General features: G+C 42.5%; 1 protein-coding gene across 1 annotated transcript in view; it reads left to right on the top strand.

Moving 5' to 3' along the window:
* Positions 1–21070, top strand: part of TMEM266 (transmembrane protein 266) — an 82764-nt gene that overhangs the window by 47060 nt on the left and 14634 nt on the right. The window contains exons 7-10 of the mRNA XM_046899224.1: positions 4285–4341; positions 5485–5623; positions 6876–6991; positions 14983–15169. Of these exons, the coding sequence (XP_046755180.1) occupies positions 4285–4341; positions 5485–5623; positions 6876–6991; positions 14983–15169 (499 nt within the window). The remainder of the gene's footprint in view (positions 1–4284; positions 4342–5484; positions 5624–6875; positions 6992–14982; positions 15170–21070) is intronic.

The following is a 21070-nucleotide window of genomic DNA, read 5'->3' as shown; positions in this document are numbered from 1 at the left end:
ATTCAGAATTACTGAATGTACCATGCTGTCAGCTAACAAATGTGGCCAGCTCACGCAGACTGGGGGAATGCACACAGCTGGCTCAGCAAAGGACTTGGCCAGGCTTCCCTGCCAAATTAGAGAGAGAACCTGCAGCATCACAGTTCTTCACAAGCTACACTACAGTCAATGTCGTGCAAGCAACTGTGTCAGCAATGAACAATGTCCACTTCAAAATCACCTTTCTTTTTGAAAAATATGGTTTATTTTTCTTTAATCTGGCCTTACTCCATCTAAAATAAGTTCACAGACGTGTCTGGTCTTTTATTTGTATTAGTACACCAGGCAGACTTCTATGTAATAGTTTAGCTTTCCTCAGAAGGCAGCAAGTATTTCTGATATGCGTGTATATTGATAAGACAGATATAAATATGTATGTATATGATATGATATGTATATATCTATCTATATATAGATATGTGTGTATATATATGTGTACATATATATGTGTGTGTGCGTGTATATATATGTGTATATACATACACACACACACACATATGTATATGTATGCATAAGGATATTCTAATTAAAAGCTACCTGGTCAAGAAATGTCAAAGCATTCTTTTTTCAGCTTGAAAAAGAAAGGGAAGGAAAGGAAAGAGAAGGGAGAGGAGAGGAGAGGAGAGGAGAGGAGAGGAGAGGAGAGGAGAGGAGAGGAGAGGAGAGGAGAGGAGAGGAGAGGAGAGGAGAGGAGAGGAGAGGAGAGGAGAGGAGAGGAGAGGAGAGGAGAGGAGAGGAGAGGAGAGGAGAGGAGAGGAGAGGAGAGGAGAGGAGAGGAGAGGAGAGGAGAGGAGAGGAGAGGAACCTGTCAGTGGCCTTTAACCAAAAAATAAATACTCAGTGTTATCTAATGTTTGCATTCAAAGCTATGCACCCCAAAATGCAGAATGCCTGTAGTGTAACGCAGAACTGTGTGTATGCATTTGCTGCAGCACTGAAAAATGCCCACGCATCAGTAGAAAACAGTGGTGCTTCTCTGTTTTTTTTTTCCTTATGATTTTGTATTTCCTTGTGTTAGCTCTACATAAGGTAAGAGTCCCAGCTATCATTTTTGTTTCATCTGAATGTTTCAGTTGCTGTACTCTTCTAATTTCTTTGTGGTTTGCTCCATCTGCAGTGCATAAAAGCTTTGCTTGAATTTTACTTGGCTCTGATTTTTTTGAGGTTCTGCTACAGGTTCTTCTTTTTAAGTTCAGTATAAAGTATATGGAGTCAAGTGCGGTATGCATTTATTTGGAGGATGCTTGTGGCTGTTTAGAAAAAAATAGTCTGAAATGTTATTTGTGAGTGACACCAGTGCTTTTATTTCAGTCAAAGTATCTATTGTGCTGAACAGGGAAACATGCCTAGAGAAGTCCCAGTTTGCTTGGTTCAGACTCCTCTGGGTAAGAGTTACGACAGCATCACTGATCACATGGTTTGTGCATGGAGGGCAGAGAAAGCAAATGAGGTTGGAGCTGCCAGTGGTAAGGAGTAAGCAGGGAGCCATGGGCATACCACAGCTGTACCACAGTGTGCGTGTGCTGTGCGACTCATGCATCTAAGGTGCTTTTTTGGAGCGCCCATTTCCCTCAGGGCACCAAGGCAGAGCTGCCCTATATGGCTTTTGAAACTTCTATGGTGATGTGCTTTGTTTTGCTAAAAACAAACTGGTGGATCATGCCAGTGGATAGCCTGAAGAGCTTCCATGCAAAAAAGATGTTTTTTAAAGCTTATCCTGTGCCCTCAACTGTTTGCTCTGAAGATGATGTCTGTCAGGTGGGGAGCAGGGTTCATTCTGCCCTCGTGTTCTCCCTTCTTTTAATTTGCTTGCTCTAGTTTTAAGCAGGGATGCTTGTCGTCGAGACGTTTGTTGCGAGGAAGCCTGGCTTCTAGATGTGGCACCAAGAGCTGTTGCTGTCTGCCAGACAGACTTCCCGTCATTGCTGGCTTGTGCTGATTCACACCAGCAGGCTGGAAATGAAAATATTTGTGCTAGCATCCAGCCCTTGGAACTGCTCAGGCCTCCAAATGTGACAGTAATGCGGTCTGCTTTAAACACTGCAGTGAGGAATTAAAAAGGCAGAAAAGAAAATGCCAATTTATGTTCCCTCAACAGTTCCGTGTTGGATCACGTTTAGAGTTGTGCGACAGCGCTTCTATTTTCCTTGTGCACATCCTACAGTGCCCTATCACTGCAAAGAGAAGATCGTTGTGCACTCCTATCCGAAAGAGGAAGGGTTTTCACTATCAGTTACTGTAAACATCTGAAGTGTTCAACCATCCTTTAGTTGCTCCTTGGCATAGAGCTTCATAAATGATGCCTAAGCACAGAAGAAAATGACCTGGATGTTTCTGTGCTGTCAGCAGGGTTGCTGTAAAGGCAGCACTGCGTGCTTTTGGGAAGGCACTGCTTTTCCTCGTGCATTCCCCACTGGCTGCCTGCTGTGGAGCTTGCTGGGGTGGCCCCAGGGTTAACTGATGTAGCAGGATTTGTGTGCTCACGAGTAACTTGTACTTCGTGCAGCTTCTCAGTGGGCAGTGAGGGAGTTCCTTACAGAGGAGCTGGGGTGCTGAGGCCACAGGAGTAATCTTGGTCGTACAGCAGCATGTGTACTTACACACTGTGCTCACATCACACCACAGTGGCACATTTGGAGGGGTAAGGGCTTTCACAGAGCTGCCCTTGTGTGTTTCTTCTTCCCCATCTAAAACCCCTGTGCATACAGGCTCATAAGGAAATAGTTGTTCCTGTCTTTCATATGTAAAGTGCTTTGAAAGTAAAACGTTCTTTTTTGGAGCAGAGACCAGCAGCATTAGCAGTTCTTGGTGTCTACATAGAGTCTCATCGTTCTTTATAGAGGGAAGAGAGTGCCACATTTGCTCTTCTGGCTAGCAGCTCCCTTTCTCAGCTAGACCTGGGCAGTGCTTCACATACACCATTCCTGAGCGAGTGCTGGCTGGCTGACTTTTCTGATTATTTGTGATATGAGGCAGGATTTGGAAGCAGCGTATGCCTCACAGCAGTGTCTTCCTCTGCAAAACAAGCTAAGGTTTGGAGTGCCAAGGTAGAGCTCAGCGTGGTCATCCTGGACCAAGTGAGGCAATTGGGCTCATGGGGTTTGGCAGAACAGTACTGTTCTGAACAATCTAAATGTTGTTATGCAGTTAGGTAACGCTGCTGTATTTGGTGTGAATTCAGAGTTGGTTGGGATTGGAAGGTGTTTGCATTTTTAATGAAGAGGTGATGTGTATATTCATCATATAGTCACTTAAACTCTCCAGCACAGTTCTTGGCACGGTGACCATTCACATGTAGGCCTGCCGACCTCTCTGTCACTGGTGCTGGTCTTTAATGGAGAAGAAATTTATTCTTCTTCACAAGCCATACAGCTGCAGTTAGAATCTTCATGCCTGTCATGTCTGCGTTCCTTTTATGTGAATTCAATTTCAATCATCAGATTTATTTTTCTTTTAATTGTCTCCTATCAGCCAGTTTAAAGACAAAATGAGGGGGGGGGGGGGGAACAACACCATTGGCTTTTTAATTGGAATTCACCATTGGTTCATTCTGTGTTCCTTCTTTAGTTCTCTTTTCTAGTTACTGATGTTGCTTACAGCTGCTTGATTAATAGGGGAGGATCATAAATATCTTTTTCTCTCTTATTCTGTGACTTTCTGGGACTTCACAATAAAGCAAAGAGACTGCACTCAGGACAGGCAAAGGGAGAATAAGAGCCTCTGCTCTTCGAATTGATGAACTGATGATCAGCTTTGGGCATGAAGAGAGACAGTGGCTCTTTATTTTCATTAGGAAATAGTATGCACTAACATATCAAAAATGGCAAGAAGTGAGAATCTTCTTATATTCCAGCACTACTGAGGGAGCCCAAGAGTGGATCTTTTGAAGGCTTGAGTCTGTTTGGGCTTTTTTGTTTCTTATTTTTTTTTTAATGTTTGGTTTGTTTGTTTGTTCATTTGGCGTAGTGATTTGAATCTCACATGTGTAAAAGAAACTTGAGAAGGTTGGAAGGACTGAACATTTGGACTTGAAACTCATTCATGAAGTTTCACTGAGTTAATATGGTGGTTAGAAAGCAGTACTTTATTCTACTATCCAAAGGTGTAGCTATTCCTAGCTCCTTATTTAGAAGGGATACAACATGCTTAGATAAGACAAAAACAAGCCCTTCAATAGGTAAAGGACTAATGTTTATATAAAATTACAACAATATTAACCATTTTTTTCCTAATTTATTTTACTAGACTGTTTTGAGGATTGTGGTCCTTGGCATATGGGATTACATTGAAAACAAAATAGAGGTAAGCAGTCTTACTCTTTGCTCTGATTTCCAGGCAGACAATGTCTTAGTATTCTTAAGAACGTTAAGAACTGCTTTGGGTAGCTTTGTTACAGATCTGATGCAGATACCTTTTAATTCAGATAAGTATGCATATTCCTCTCATTGTTTAAATGAGTGCAAAGCTGTATAATGCAGTTTCCTTTTCTGTACGACTCTCAACGAGTATGATGCTTGGAATCATTTTATTACAGGAGGAGGACAGGATTGTGGGGTTTTTGCTACATGTGCCTATGGATTTTATTGGTAGAGCTGTCCTAGTCCAGGAGTTGTTATTGCTATCCTGAGATAATGAGTAATACAAGTAAAAACTTTCATGTGACTTGTGCACATACGTTCCTGTAACCAAGTTGAAGTTAGAACTGGTTGAAAATTGGTGTATGGTTTTCTGATAGAAAATGCTCCTTTGGCAAAAACCCCAATTTTAATGTAAAATTATTTTCTTTCTTAAATCCGACTTTTGATGGATACAGTTGCCTTTTCTGATCTAATCCACAATGAAACCAGCATCATACAAGTTCTGAACAGTCCACAGTGTCAAAATCCTTGAAAGTTTTGTTGCCCAATAACAGTGAGAGTAGAGAATCTTTCTGTCTTGATGCACAGACGTTCCCACACATTATGTAGTCAGGACGTGGCCAAGAGCCATTAAATCACTTTGGACCATCCTTTTCTACTTGTATTCTTGATTTCTTCCTTCAGGCAGTAAGATCTATGGGCAGGGACTGTATTTTGAGGCCGGGGGAGCAAATAATCACGCCAAATGATAAGTAATAAATATCAATGATAATGAAGGTCTTCAGCTGTAATGGCATTTAGTCTATCACTTCTACAATGGAGATTTTGGCCAGTAGGTCCAAATACCTTTCTCTCTTCCTGTCCCCCCACCACTTTCTCTCTCCTCACCTCATAAAATGTGGGTGAAACACTAAAGAATTCCGTCATGCTGCCTGAAAAGGATGGGGCTTGGCCACATCTCATATCGCTTTCAAATACATACCTTAATTTCATTTCTTTTGGGGGAAATGAGTGCCCTTCATGACCTCAAACAGAAAAGGCAGGGCTTGTGATCTTCTTTCATTTGAAAACAGTCGTTTTTCTCCAGGTGTTTGATGGTGCTGTCATAATCTTGTCCTTGGCGCCAATGGTGGCCTCAACAGTGGCTAATGGCCCCAACAGCCCCTGGGACGCTATCAGCCTTATTATCACACTACGAATATGGAGAGTGAAGAGGATTATTGATGGTGAGTGGTGATTCAGTTTGTGATTCCTAGAATTACCTGACGGACTGGAAAAACAAACAAACAAACAAAAAAAAAGATTTTAAATACATGAAAAGATTGCCTTCCACCACTCTTCCTTTTGTCCCCCTTCCTCTTACATGTTAGAAGTACCAAGCAGGAGAGAGTTATAGCTCGCACGGAGGAGAGTAGGGCTCAATTTCATGGCTGTTTCTTCTGTTCCATTTGAGCCTTTATAATTGATTGGTTTAGTTTTTTTTTGAGACACTTCCACATCTCCACACATGTGAGGTAAATACATATAACCTGATACGCTTCTTGTCTCTCACCATCCAGCACCATTCTTAACTGTATGAAATAATTGCTTCCAGTATGCTTTTCCAATATTTGCCACACCATCCATACGTCCATGAAGCTGTATCTGTGTTTCCAATGTTTTTGGTGCAACTTTTATGTCAGATTCCGGGAGCATTTTTTTTATCATGGTAGTTCTGAGCTGAAGGTGCTCTGCAGCTCTGCTATGCTGCATGGCACAGTAACCAGGCATATATTGGTACTGTTTTGCCCAAACCTCTGTGGGGAAACACCATGAGAGATAAGAACTCCATAGCAAGTCAAGGTTGTGGAGAGCAGAACCAGTGACTGTGCCTGGAAGCATGGAGTCAAACTGTTATTTTTAGTTTAGATGCCCAAACTCTGTATTCAGAGTTGAGGAAAGGTCTTAGCCCTGTGACTGAAGTGTCCAAGAAAAGCTCAGGATCTCGTGGAGATTCACAAGATGTCAAAAATCTCCTCCTTAGTCCACTGTTGCCATCAAGGACTTATTTCATACCTCCAAGTCTAGGAATTTAATGCTGTGGGGTTGTTGTTTTCCAAAGGGAGCCATGCTGTTCAGGTTTAGAGGGGAAGGCAGCAGCTCGAAGCAGAAAATCCATCCTACCTAGCAATTCAGGAAATCTGCTGTAAACACTTGGAAATGTCTGTATTAGCAAAAAGCTAGGAGGAGAATGCAGGATGCATTTCAGCTCAGTCGGAGATCTGACCAAGCAAGATCTAGACCCTGCTTATGACCTGCGTTTCATGTGTTAGAAATCCTTCCTCATAAGAAATACTTCAATTCACTTGCTGTAAGCAAAAGGGGTGATTTTTTTTTTTTTTTTTTTGGCTTATGAAGTTATGTAAAGGATTTCCCTCTGATTTAAAAATGAAAAAAAGAATCACAGTTGGGTTAATTTGAAGTGTTTGTGTTTTCCAGCATATGTCCTTCCAGTGAAAGTGGAGATGGAGATGATGATTCAGCAGTATGAGAAAGCAAAGGTTATTCAGGATGAACAGCTGGAAAGACTAACCCAGATCTGCCAAGAACAAGGGGTAAAGTTCAATTGTCTTTATTTACACATAGCTTGTCATAGAAAATCATACATTGTACGTTCTTCGCTATAATTGAAGGTTTGAAAAGCATCATCAGGATTTCTGTTGCAAAGTGACAGATTTCAGTGTTAAAGAAATACTTGCTGCAGCCAGGATATCTTTATGCATGATATTTGTCAAACAGCAGTTGTCTCTATCTGCTGCTATGCGTGTGTTCTTAAGGTGAGGAAAACAAATGTGAGGAATAGAAAAGGAGTGCTTCCAGTATTTGGTTTATTGAATGAGTGCAGTTAGGCATAATATTCAGAGCATGCAAAATTCATTGCCATTATTGGACTCTGCAGCTGTATTAAAGCCTTATTCCTTGGAAAAGTACATGCATTTGCATGAAAGCTAATGAATCTCCCTGTTTTAAATGCAGGAGGCTGCTTCCTTGTAGGTCAGTCTGAGACTCTTGGCAGACTCAAGATGTTGCACCAGAAACTAGAAGCTTCTGGTGCAGCATTTTTTATACTCTTTGCAAGACCCCAAATGTTCAGTGGCTCGGTCCTTTGACATAAGGGAAGGTGAAATTTAAAATAGATGTGGAAAAAAAGTGTCTAACAGTCATTGTGACAATAAGGCAGGCATTTTGAATTACATAGTCTTATGTAAATGAGTTTGTTAGTAACCTGCTTAGGCAAAGTGGAGCATTCAAATGACCACCAAACCACAACAGAATGATCCTCCAACTGACTTAATTCACATTTCCATTGCAGGGATAACTAGGAGGTGTCCAAATAAAGGCTGGAAGTTTCCAGCATCAGTTCCCATTCCCCACTTCTGGCAGGTGTTTTTCAAATACAAAATGAGGGTTTAGTTGGAGTGGGTCAATCAGTCAGAAAGCTGATAGGCCTGAGCAGGCAGGAGGAGAGGCAACTCCTCCCAGTACAGGACAACTGTAGAACAGGTACCTAATATGAAGCAGGGATTTCTGTGCCCATCTCTCTATTAGGAACCTAAAACCCATCGACAGTCCTCTTTGTGGCAACTTTGTGCAGTGATATCGGTAGATTCATGCTTCTGTTATGATCATGAAATGAACAAGAAATGGCATGTACCCAGTTTTACAGAGGAGAGAATCTCTTTAGACCAAATGCAATAGGCAAATCAGCAGTTTCTTGAGTCCCACAGTAGTATTTTGTCTGTCAGCCCATGCTATTAGGTTAAAGTTCTTGACTATCATAAATTTGAAAACATTCATTTTTAGGAAATTTATTATAGAGCTAAGTAATACTCCTACTCCCTAAACAGCTTTTGATGTTGTTCTTTCATAGTCTGAGTGAAGGTAGGCTCATTATACCAAGTGGGGTTCGGGAGCACTTTTGCCACCCTCCATTCTGATCCACGTTCTCCTTATCCGCATGCCTGGCTTGCAGAATGTCAAACCATGGTAGCCCTAACCTGAGCTCGGATGGTTACAGCATAGCTGTATGTCAAGTGCAAAGAATTACTGCTTTGGTAGATGAGTAAATCTGTGAAAACAGAGTAGGTTCTCTCCTAGCTTTCAAGTGTCATCAGCTATGGAAAAATATGGACTATAGAAAAATGACAGCATACTAATCTCTCATGTTTTACTGTCCTGAGTTCCTGCCAAACAAATGTTTCAGCTGTATAATATGAGGTAAATGTACTAATTTGCTGCAGTTAGCAACAGAAGGCATTGACACAAGTACTGCATTCTTCGTAAATTAATAGATTCATAATTCAGTCAAGAACAAGTTGTCAGCATTATAATATTCACATTGGCATTGTATACAGTATCTGGTGGGGGGGGGGAAAGTCTCCTAATGATATTTGATGTCTAAAATTCTGCCAGGTTTTTGCTTTTTCATTTGATTATCTGTCAGCCTTTTGAAGGATTGCTTATTCTTGGAATTTGAGTGAGCATGTCTATACTTTTGCATGCAGGGGTTGCCTACAGCAGTCTGGCTGCTCTTAAGTCTGGAGGTCCAGCAGGTAGGGATTCCAGGTTGCCTTGTCTGTAAGGTACCTGCTACCTCTATCACAGGCAGATGAGATAGCAGGGAGCTGCCTAGAGCCTGCAGGGGGCTGACCTGTTGCCTCTAACACATGCAAGGCATTTCCATCCTGAGTATACAGCCTCTCTGAGAAGTCCCATTTGTGTTTTGAAGCTGGTACTTAACACTTGACAGGCAAATAGCCTTCCTGTCACAGACGAGGTTTTTAACTTGTTTTTGTGAGCTGTGTTATTTTCCTTATGCTGAGCTGTGTGATTTAAGTCCTTGTTGTGCATGTACACACACCTTTGTTGTTGTTTTTAATCTGTCTAGTTTTACGTGTCAGCTGTATGTATTTTTTGGCCAATGATAGGGTATCACAACTGCAAAGTATTATTCCATTCCTGAGTGACATTGGAGATATTCTGCAAATATGAAAACTCCTTCCAGATGCTGTTTTTTGGCTAGCCATACATCTGAAAAACAGAATATATTTAATAAATTATAGATAGGTGGGCTACGACTTTGGTCTCTGCAGAACCCTGCTGAAACTGTTCCAATAGTTTGCTGTCTTATTTATTCTCTGTTGGCCAAGAAAGATGTTGTTAAAAAGGAGCAGAGAGTGAGGGTGGTTAAGAGAGAAAATACTAAAGGATTTGAGATGGCTGTGCAGGGCTCCACGTGAGACATGAGAAACTTTACCCATCACAGTAACAGGGATTTCTAAAAATGAGTGAGAGATTCGGAAGTCTCACTGCAATTACTATCAAAAATATAGAAGGAGTATTTTGCAGGTGGTATCGTTTTATCAGTTCAATAACTAAGTTTTATCAATTTAATGTCAAATTATAAAGGAAATATATATGTATATTCACACACACACACATATATATATACACACACAAAATTCCATTAGCAATGCAAATTCCAGTTCAAATTTCTTTTGAAATCACCTGTGAAGGAACTCCCAATTCTGACAGTAGATCTGTTTATGTGATCTTTGGTGTTAAACTTTCCTTAGAGTCCTTCGGCTAAGTACAGCCCAGCCCAGACTGTGTGCCACAAAAGCTCCTTTTCTGTCAGCCCTTGTAGTATAGGGTGTTTCATCACTCTCAAAACTGTATGAGCTATGGAACCTGTAATTTCTTTTTTTTTTTTTATCTTGGAATATAATTTGTACGTCAGCTGCTAGTTTAATGACAGGGCTATTTAGCTGGTAAAATTACCTATTGGAGAAATAACTTATGTTATCTTTTTGCAATAATTTTAATTCATGTCTAACTACCAGTCATTTTCTTGGTAAATGGAAGGCAGCCAAGGTCATCCCGTGTTTCATTCTGCCCATAAATCATTGGTTTGCAAACGTCTCCTGATTTTTATTGTTACCAACAATGACTAAACTAATGGAAGTAAACATTGGATTGCATCCCAATGGCAGATAAGCTTCAGGGCAGGGCATTCTACACAGACAGCACTCATAGAATGGAACAAAGTTATTACGCCTGCATTAGACACAAGTAAGCTTTTGACTAAAATACCCATTGATCTCTGAAATTGTCAGTCATCCTCTGTTGCGAAACCATTAAGGGGAAGTTCTATATGACTCACTGCTAAGTCTGTCCCTTTTTGAGTCTTGTGCATGTGCAAAACATCAGACGGGAGGGGTGGAACTTTTTATACAAGCAGCCATATGAAGTGAGTTGTTATGCAGAGCTCTGGGTAGGTCTCTGTCATTTTACCTGCTTATAAATAATTGCCTAATGTGTTTGTGAAGTGAGGAGCTGCACAAGCATGCCCTGTAGTTCTTTCTGGTTTGTTTCCTGTCAAAATACTGCTAATTTTGACAACAGCAAGCCAGTTTACATTTGCAGTCAATTATCTTTCTTATCTGGCCTGACAATGTAGTTACTTATTCTTACATGAAATGATCTTTATTTCCTTTTTTCTTGGTAGTAAATGTATTTTCACATAAGCCATGTGTATCACACCTTTATATTGCACATCTCTTTCCATGTCATTATAAAAGTCTCCTCCAGCAGCAGTACACATAAAAGACAGATTATTCACACACACACACACACACACACAAAATGTATAGTTTCAGCACAGTCTTATTTTGCCTGCTCTGAAGAAATTGTGTGACTTAATTTTCTGCAACCTCCCATGTCTGGATTTGAGAAACGTAGCCCAGTGCTTGTGAGATCACACCTGGAGTGCTGTGGCCAGCGTGGGCTCCATGATAGAGGAAATACTTGAACGCAGTGACAACAATGATGCTCAGGGCTGAAGCACACAGTATAGGATGATATGCTGCAGAAGCTGGGCTTGTCCAGCCTTAGGTAGAGAAGATGAAGCAGGATCTTACTGCTGCCTTCAGCTTCCTCATGGGTAGCACAGCCAGCCTCTGCTTGGAGGTGCACAGAGACAAGCTGGAATGTGGAAAATTCCTGGTAAATATAAGAACAAGCATTTGCACTAGGAGGATGGTCAGGCACTGGAGCAAATTGAGAGGAAGTTTGTGGTATACACGTCCATAGAGATCCTTAAAACTTGACGGCACAAGCTGGTAGCAGTCTGAGCTAAATGGCCTTGCTTTGAGCAAGATTTTGGACTAGTTGAACTAGTTGTTCCTCAGAGGTTCATCTCAGCCTGAATTATGCTGTGATTCTGTGAAGTTTTCAAATACATTTTTTCCATTGCCAAGGATGTTAAGGAGCTTATTGATAAAGGAACCCATGAGAAGCTACCCAAGTACGTGTAATCAAAGGTGATGAATAATACAGGTGTGCTGGTAAATAACATCAGTAGCAGTCTCAGATGGACTAGTGCTCAGTTTTTGATTGTCTTAATTTGGGAGACAGTTTACCTGAGTCTCCTTGATCTCAACAGATTCTTTTGCTTTTTCCTTATATGCTTTTGCCTTTTTCCTTATATATATTTCAAGCAGTTAAGCCTTTATAGGTTGCCTCAAAATACAAACCATAACTTCCTCAGTGCAGCTCTCCTGCAGCTTTCTGTGTTCACGTTGCTCAGGTCTACATCTCAGAAAGCTGCATCAGCTCCTGCTGCAAATAGAAATTTCATGTATTTAGCTTTGGCCCAGAATTTTCAGTTAAAAAGATCATTATATTTTACACCCTCTGCTGATTTATTTAACCTGCCCTGGCCTGCGTGATGTGGAGTCAGAGCAATCTCATTAGCTCTTTTACACATTAGAGCTGCCCGAGGTCAGTGTTCAATATAATGTTCAGTAGATAGAAGCACCTACCAGGTAATGTGCTCATGCAGTCTCTCATTGAATCATGCCCATAAGGAACACACGCTTCTTTCAGACTTAACCTTTGTTTTGTTGGGTTGCTTTTAGTGGTCAAAGCTGCATACCAGCTTCAGCATAACGTGGGGTAATTTGTAATAGTTGTGAATCAGTATTGAAATGATTTCCTGAGTATGTGCACGCCTTTCATGAGCTAAAAGCTTAGGAAAATATGTGTTTTCTGTGTAATTTTCCTTAGATATTTTAACAAAGTCCTTTCACTTTCTTGAATCGATCTGGGTGGTAAGTGGTGTTTTTTTGAACGTGCTGCCTTACAGTGAGAGTTCTGGTTTGCATTTGTAAGCAGTGTACTGAAGTGGGTTTGGGCACTGTCCTGTGCTCGGTGATCTGCTAACAGAGCTTTGGTTCTGCATCTCTGTGAGATGTGTGTGTATATGTGCATAAATGTGAAGTCCAGAGCAGCGTGCTGCTTTACTGTGCCCGTGGGTTTAATCCTCATGTCTGTGCCTACCAACCTCCTGTGGATAAGGGAAGCACGGTGTGATCCAAGGTACCCATCCTGGGTTTCAGCTTCTGGAACACAACATTTGTGCCCCCTTCATGAGCAGGTGCATCCTCTGCTGCTGGAGCCACAGGCATGTATTTCTGTCCTTTAAACATAAGATGGCAGCAAAGCCCCTTCTGTTGTTGATGCTACCTGGATAGCAGTGATCATTTTCCCTGTGGATTCCTGTTTCATTTTCCCTATAGAAATAGTAAATGAAGAATTGCTTGCACAAAGTGGAATTGTCCAATGGGGCCATCACAGGCAGCGCTTACCAACTGCTGCTTGGTCTGTGTGCCAGGCTGTGCGGTTCATAGCTTGTCAGCAAAGCCAAAGTAAAAATGTCCAGATTTATGAGGGAGGGCCTGAAAGGGTGTCTTTCTCCCTTTGAAGGTGAAATACGAAGTTTTTTATGGTTTCTATTTCTTTCTAAGACTCAAGAACAGAACCTGAAATTGCCTGGGAATTCCCAGCTCACCACTTCCTAGCTGATAGATAAAGACAGAAACCACAGATGGGGACTGCTGCAGAGATTTCCTTGCAGAGACTGAGGAGCAGAACAGCACTTTGACGTTTGTTGATGCTACCTGACCATTACTGCCAGTTGACCTTTGGTTAAGAGCAGTGAACACCTCATGCTGTCTGCATCTGCCTTTCTGCTCTCTTTCTGCTGATTTAAGGAGAGGGAGATGTGCTTGCTTTGTTTGATCTCTGCAGCAGGTGGTTTGAATGTGACCCAGAGAGCCTAAACTATCCTTTTGCTCTCTGGATTTGAGTCTCTCCCTGCGCCTTCCCATTCCTGTAGGCTCCTTTCTTTATGCATTGGAAAGCAGATAGTTTCCAGATATGGCAATTCAAATTCCTTTTTCTTTTCCCTCTTTTCTTTCTGAGGTCTGAGGAAGTTTTGTCTTGTTTCCCCTCCAGCTGCTTGCCCAGGTCAGAGGAGCTGCTGGTGCTGTGCACTGTGCCTGGCATGAATGCTGTGTCTCATGTGGACAGCAGTCAAGCAAACTAGGTCTGCTGACAGTCCCAAAATCTGATGGCATGGCAGACTAGAATCAGCATCTGAGAAGCAAGAGCCAGACCCAGATTCATTTAGCCTACATGCTGTTACACACTGGTTTTTCAAGCATGGAGGTGCTAATTTCATCTCTGTTGTAAACACAGAGTGACAGGTGCACTGTGGCTTGCTGCAGCATCACACTCTGATGGCTTCTCAGGCCTTGAACTAAGGGACACCAGCAATGCTGCATTGTAAAGGCCTTAGCCTATTACTTGCCTCATTTGCTTTCCCCCTTCAGATTCTCTGTAATTAGACATGACTTGGCACTGCCATATTACTGATCTTAAAAAGAGTTTAGAAAGGAGAAATGTGGTGTCATGGGGCCATGCTGGATAAGGGGAAGGAGGGTGAGATTTTGTGGTGCTTATCTAAAAGTTTGAATAGTCTCTGCACTTTGGAAAAATGATTTTCCTTCTTGCGTTATGGAAGACTTCTGGCTGCCAGGCATGGGAAAAACATGCTGTGTCCATCAATCAAACTGTACCTGGTAACCTTTTTCATCTTAACTGTATCTGCTTTTTGGACAAATCCTATCCTGACTGCAGAATGTCAGTAAGTGCTGTAGCTCCTGTGTTTCAGAGGAGTGGACAGAAAAGTGGCAACCTGCCCCAGGGTTTTCTTCATGCTGTGGAGTACAGAAGACTTCAGGCTGGAAGGAGACTGCAGTGTCCCCTTGCCTAAAGTTAATGTGGGAAGAGCAATTCACAGAAATCCCTATTGCAGCCTAGCAGATTAGAGATGTTCGTCAAGAATGTAAATACCTAAATGCTTATAAAGGGTGCTCTTCTGTAAAGATTTCTTTCAGTTTGACAGTTACACCTGTAAGAAATTGTTCAAAAGCAAATGTCCAGGAGGGAGAGGTGTGCAAAATAGAAGACCACACAAGATGGTCATTTATTTTTTAGATTATGTGGACAGTAATCCAGCTTACTTGAGCTGCAGGATAGCATCAGCATCTTGGACTCCAATGCTAGCATAGTCACGTTGTGTTTGCTGTTAGCAGTCTGTAGTAGTTGAGTGGTAAACTGAATAATAGGTACCAAACCGTAAAATGTGGACTTCTAGCCATGTTCATATGACATCAGTACATGCTGTTGTTTTTTCTTCTAGTTTGAGATCAGGCAGCTGAGGGCCCACCTTGCTCAGCAAGATTTGGATCTGGCTGCGGAGAGAGAGGCTGCGCTGCAGGTCCCACATGTGCTGAACAAACAGAGCAGCAACAGGTACAAGGTGGTTGCCACTGAAGACTCAGATGATGAAGCCACCGAGACCATCACCGAGTTGCAGACTCCACGAGGTGAGTGCTGCCTGTGTGCTGCTATGCACGGCACTATTGTTGCCATTCATGGAGTGACTGAACCCACTGCTTTCCCTCTACCACTGAGTTTATTAATTTCCCTGGAGAATGCCTTTTCCCATTTTTGCAAAGAAGCTGCATCTGCTCCAAAGTGGCAGAAGCTGTTGCATTTTTGAGCAGATTTTGACCAGGGCCCATGGAACAACTCTAGATGAAAATGACAGCGATATACCTTCCCAGTGTCCTCACGATTGTATCCCTCCAACGCTAAAGCAGCAGCAGCCAAATCAGAATTGGCAAAGCAGTAATCACTCAGAGTTAAAAGCAGGGAAATTAAGAAGAACTGAAAAACAATTTCAGACTTTGGTTGCTTGCAATTCTGTGGTTTAGGGAGGACTCAGGGCTGTTCTAAATTGATGTCACGTCTCGCAGCTTTTACTGTGTCTGTCTGCATAGAAGCCTGATGCATAAGTCAGCTCCTGGTATTCATAGTGTTGCCTTTTATCATACTGGTTTTAAAAGTATCGGGTTAAATGTATTAGGCCAGATTACCCTCACATGTAAATCTAGTGACAGGACAGGTTGTGTATGTTAGGAGTTAATTTGGACAGTTTATCTTTTTTTTGGCCATCATCACCCAAGAATCTGGTGTCTGCTGGGAGATGCTCAAGTCTTGTATTCAGTAAAGGTTTAGATGTTGTACTAAGGGACGTGGTTTGGTGGGGAAATGGTGGTGGTAGGTGGACAGTTGGACTGGGTGATCTTGGGGGTCTTTTCCAACGTTGGTGATTCTGTGATTCTAAGTGTATCTGTGTATGTGGATTAGAAATATAAGCATAGATGGATAACTGCAGATGTGCAAATCCATAGGAACCTGCGTGTCATATTTTATTCTGTGTTCTGTGTAATATCTTATGAATTGATGGGAAGAGGACTATCTCTCTTCTACTAGTTCCAGCCATCCTGCTGACTGTACCACATCCCAGCCTGCCTTCCAGGTGGTGTGGCTGCCCACGCACCAGCTGTGAAGCTTGCCTTGGTTGGAGGCTTATGCTCTCACTAAGCGGTTTAAAACTGCCCATGCTGGACAGCTCAGCTGTGTTTAGACTGGGCGGCTCTGGTGCAAGGAAAGGAGCATTTGCACACTGTAGGCAGCTCCTGTGCCTGTGATGAGGAGCGGTCCTGTGGGTTGTCTTTTAGGTGAGATGTGTGGTTCAGGGAAATAATAACATCATATTTACCTGGATCCCCCCTTTTTATTTATCACTGAAGTGCTATACCAGAAGGCTTTATTGGACAGGACGCAGACAGTGATAGGACATGGGGGAATGGTTTTAAACTGAGACAGGGGAGGTTTAGGTTGGATATTAGGAGGAAGTTTTTCCCCCAGAGGGTGGTGAGCACTGAACAGGTTGCCCAAGGAGGCTGTGGATGCCCCATCCCTGGAGGCATTCAAGGCCAGGCTGGATGTGGCTCTGGGCAGCCTGGGCTGGTGGTTGGCGACCCTGCACATAGCAGGGGGTTGGAACTGGGTGAGCATTGTGGTCCTTTTCAACCCAGGCCATTCTATGATTCTGTGATTCTTTACCCATGATTCCCAATGCTCATGGTGGGGGAGAGAGCGTGCCATGATCTCACTGATGGTTAATGTCATATTTCATGTCGTAATTTTTTACCATAGTGATACCCAAGCCTTCCGTGGACATCCTAACTTTCTTGTTTCAGTAGATGAGCAGTGTGTGAATACGGCTTAATTGGTACCTTTATTTGGTCAACTCCTCAGAATTTAAGGCATAGAAATATTTTAATCAAAAGCTTTAGGAGAAAAAGCTGACCAGATTCTTTCAAACTATATTTTTTTTCCATTCTCTACACAGTAATGAGAGCATGTAGGAATTGCTTCTGTTTTGTCCTCTGTAGTAATGTCTAAGCACTAACCACAATTCAGCCATTAATTATTCCTGATTTGAAATTGTATTTAAAAGCAAGCAGTTGAGCAGACTGTCCCCTAAAATGCATTTCCCCCTTTTTTGTAGGATTTCAGAGGTTTCCCCAGTGGATATATTATAATTTATGCATGCGTTCCTTGAGGGTTACATTTGGAACTGGAGAGCGTTGTGCACAATTAGAAGGAGGTTTGCTGGAATTACAGTGCTATGGAGATTTACCTTGTTTTTTTCTTTCTGTTCGAAGTATTTATTCCAGATTAACACAAGTGCTCATGGTTTGTTTCTCCCTGTAAAATGCTGGCTACACGTGCAACAAAGTAGACACATAATCTTGGTTTCTATATTGTTAGGTTACATGATTCATTAGAGCAAGTCATGCTTTTCACTGGAAAAAAAACTGCATCCAGCAAGTAAGAAAGCATGCACTGCTTCACATATCAGGTAAGGTGCAGTTATCTTATGTTTAAACATTCATACTGAGAATATAGAATTAATTTTTCATTCCCAGAAGTCAACTAAAAACACCAGGAAATATTTTTTGTGCATCATCTATTATATACAAAGCTTTTGTAGATGAAGTATTATGAGCTAAGTTTAACAAGCTAAGTTCAGGTGACTCCATGTTTTACAATTGAACAGAAAGAATTTCCTATGGCCTTTGTAGCAAGGGACAGCCACCCATGATAGTCTGCTGTCGTGGTGGACCAAGGGGACAAGGGAACCAAGATCAAATTGCATGAGAAACCACACGCCCAGCAATAATATTCAGTGCTGTAATTCATAATCCAGAGAACAGTCAGCTGAGGCAGAGGATTTTGCATGTAGTTGTCTGCATTATTTTGCAGAGAAAAGAAATAATGATGTAACACATCCGTTATCACAAGGCTTTGAATACTATTGTAGCAGTGCTGACTTAGAGATTGCTTCTGTGTAAGCTACAGGACTTCGAAACCTTAGCTAACAGCTTGATAAGGCAGTTACCCCAGAAAAGAAAGTCCATGAGACAGCCCTGCCTGCTTCTTTTACCTCCTCACCTCAACTGGGTCTTTGCTCTCCAGCAACATGCTGGCTGTTGTAGCAGTAGCTTTCGCTGGTACCACTTTGGCATCCTGTAAGTATTTACAACCACGGCCATTCTCACCAACACACACATTGGATAACCTGGATGTGATACGCCCCATAGAGGTGAGAGCATGTCTTCAGCTGAAGAGTCCTTCATTTGCACAGCATGGAATGGGTATATGGATGATGTAGGATCTCTTATGTTCTCACCTCCTCCAACAGGTGAAATATTCTGGAAACAAGGCTCTGCAGAGCAGACTGAGACATTTCCTGTAGGTCATTTCTGCATTCTTTTGCTTCTTACGCCATGTAGTTACACTGGCTGTGCTTTCCCACCACTTGTTCTGCCTGGAGCTGTAAACCACCAGTGTTTTCACCCCTACTTTTTAGGTCAAGGGTTATGTATTGCAAGTTACCTTCTCTTATCAGACCACAGTAGGAATTCCACTTTAACTTCAACATCCACTTTAACTGTGTTTTTTTTTCCCTTCTTTAATACTCCAGAGTGACTACTGCAGTTAATCATTCTGTAGGCCACGTGGCATTTGTGAGCTTTGAAAAACATCTGCAATTGCCTATTGCAGTGACTAGTTTGAGGAGAAGTAAGGGACCAGGTTGTTAATGCTGCTAAAAGAAAAGCTGCAATTCAAAGTCAGAATTCAGCTGTTAGGCAAAACAGGCTCAGGAGAGGCTCTTCTTTTCTGCTCTGGCAGAACATGAGCCTTACGTACAACACCTGAGGGTGGGGTATGGCATAGAATGCATATGTTTGTGCCAAACTTAACTTTGTCAGCCTTCAAAAAAAAATTGCCATCTTTGGAGAGCTCTGGGTTCTGCCAAACCAGCAAGCTTTAGTTGGCTGGAGAACATACTGCATGCAGAAGTGGGATATTCCATCTCGAGCTAATCTTATTTCCCCCGTCTGCACTGAACAATGGAAACATTCAGTGCAGAATACTTCATCGTGGAGGGGTTATGGAATAAGAAAGCATTCAGTCTTTTTATTCATTTCCATACCTGGGAGTTTTATGGCATAGTGCATAAGTTAAAGCTCCTCGGGGACAGCTGTAGCTTGTACTCTGGTATTTACACTGGATTTTGTGCAACAATTCACTGCAGCATTCAATAAGGTAAGTCAAGTAACCCCAGCATCACATGGTACACACAACACCTCTGGGAATTTGTGCAGAGACATGCAGTGTGGCCAGCAATAGGAGCACACTGCATGTGCTGTTCTGTAGCTTCCCATACATATCCTTGCCCAGGAGGGGAGCAGAAGGGCAATGCTGAGCTCTGCTCTCTGTGACAGCAACAGGACCCAAGGGAACAGCATGGAGCTGTGTCAGGGGAGGGCCAGGTGGGGGTTAGGGAAAGGCTCTGCTCCAGAGGGCAGTGAGCAGTGGAATGGGCTGTCCAGGGCGATGGGCATGGCCAGCACTTTCAGGGTTTGGATTTGGGGTGGTCCTTTACGGAGCATGGAGTTGGACTCAATCCCTTCCAACTTGGGATGTTCTGTGATTCTGGTCAGATGGTCAGCAGGCTCTGAAAGTGTCCCGTAACTCCCTAGCTGATACTGTGTGCCTGGAAGTAAAGGTAAAGAAGCACTGCTTCTTCAGACACTGAAGAAGAATCCTAAGACAGTAGGAATAACTGGAAAAAGCGTGGATACATGCTAATTACTACTTAATTTGCTAAGAGGCAGGAAATGTTTCAACTTTATTTTCTTTGAGTGAAGGTTGTATTTGTCCAGCCAACAAACTGGACTTCAGAGTAGCCAGACATGAAGGCTGACACACAGGTATCAGCACGCATGTCAAAGGCTGCCATTGTCACTGCCAGGGAAGACGATGGCCTCAATAGAAGGGAGGACTCTGGAAGCCATACGCCCAGGGCATTGCTATGACGTTTGCTGCCCTGTAAGCATCTTATTTGGCTTCACTGCCTAAGTTTCTGGAGCATGACTTGAATGATGATGGTACTCACAGACTTCAAAATAGCGCTGTGGGGCTCAGCTGCTGGGTTTGCAAAGAGCTGGGGATGAACACTGTTGGATGTGGGTGCTACATGTGCCTCCTATTCTGTTACGTTGGCTCACCATGTCAGAGGCAGATGTTGGTGGTATGGCAGTAGAGGCTGAACCTTCCTGCCAACGCTCCATTGCATTTGGTATAGCTGGGAATTAGCTCTGTCAAATGGTGTTATTGTGCTCTTTGTCACTGTTGTCGTTTCTGTGGAAACAAACAGGAGGCATTACTTTCGGAGCACCCGATGTATCCTATCTGCTCCACCTCCAAACGATGGAGGAGGTTTCTTTTTTCCTCTTCCTGAATTCTCGCAGTGTGCAGCATGGAACCAGTTATGGGCAGAATCAAATCCAACGTGTTCTGCCCCTGCACAAATCATTTTTACTGTTGAGTTTACAAACCTCTCCAGCTCCAGGGAATGCTGGGTTCGCAGTACCCCATACAGCCATTAATACTTCCTTCCAAAATTTATTATTCTTTAATCTCCCTCATAATATATGAATTACAGTCCCTAGAGGAAATCCTTCATTTTCCTGCATATGTCGTTGCAGTTTGGGAAAGTCTACAGCACTGCCATAGCTTAAAAGCAGTGTGGCACCCTTGTACTTGTTTGAGCAAGAGCTGCATCCCAGACTGTTAGTTCCCATGGCAGAGCAGTGATTGTAGCTATTCCTTCTGGGGGATTAGCAGTGTTTTTCTTTGGGGGACTGCTGCAATTTATGGTCGTGCTTGGAGAACAGAGAAGCTTGCTCTCCCCATAGGCACTAACGTGTTCTGCAAGTGAAGAAAATGGGATATGGGGAGGGGAAAAGGACCAATTCTGGAGCTGCAGAAGGCTTCCCTTAAGGTTATTCATTTGCTGTCTG

This window comes from Gallus gallus, chromosome 10, assembly GCF_016699485.2.
Source record: "Gallus gallus isolate bGalGal1 chromosome 10, bGalGal1.mat.broiler.GRCg7b, whole genome shotgun sequence".
Lineage (NCBI taxonomy): Eukaryota > Metazoa > Chordata > Aves > Galliformes > Phasianidae > Gallus > Gallus gallus.
The sequence above is the reverse complement of the archived record's forward strand: the minus strand, read 5'-3'. Positions and strand labels throughout refer to the sequence as shown.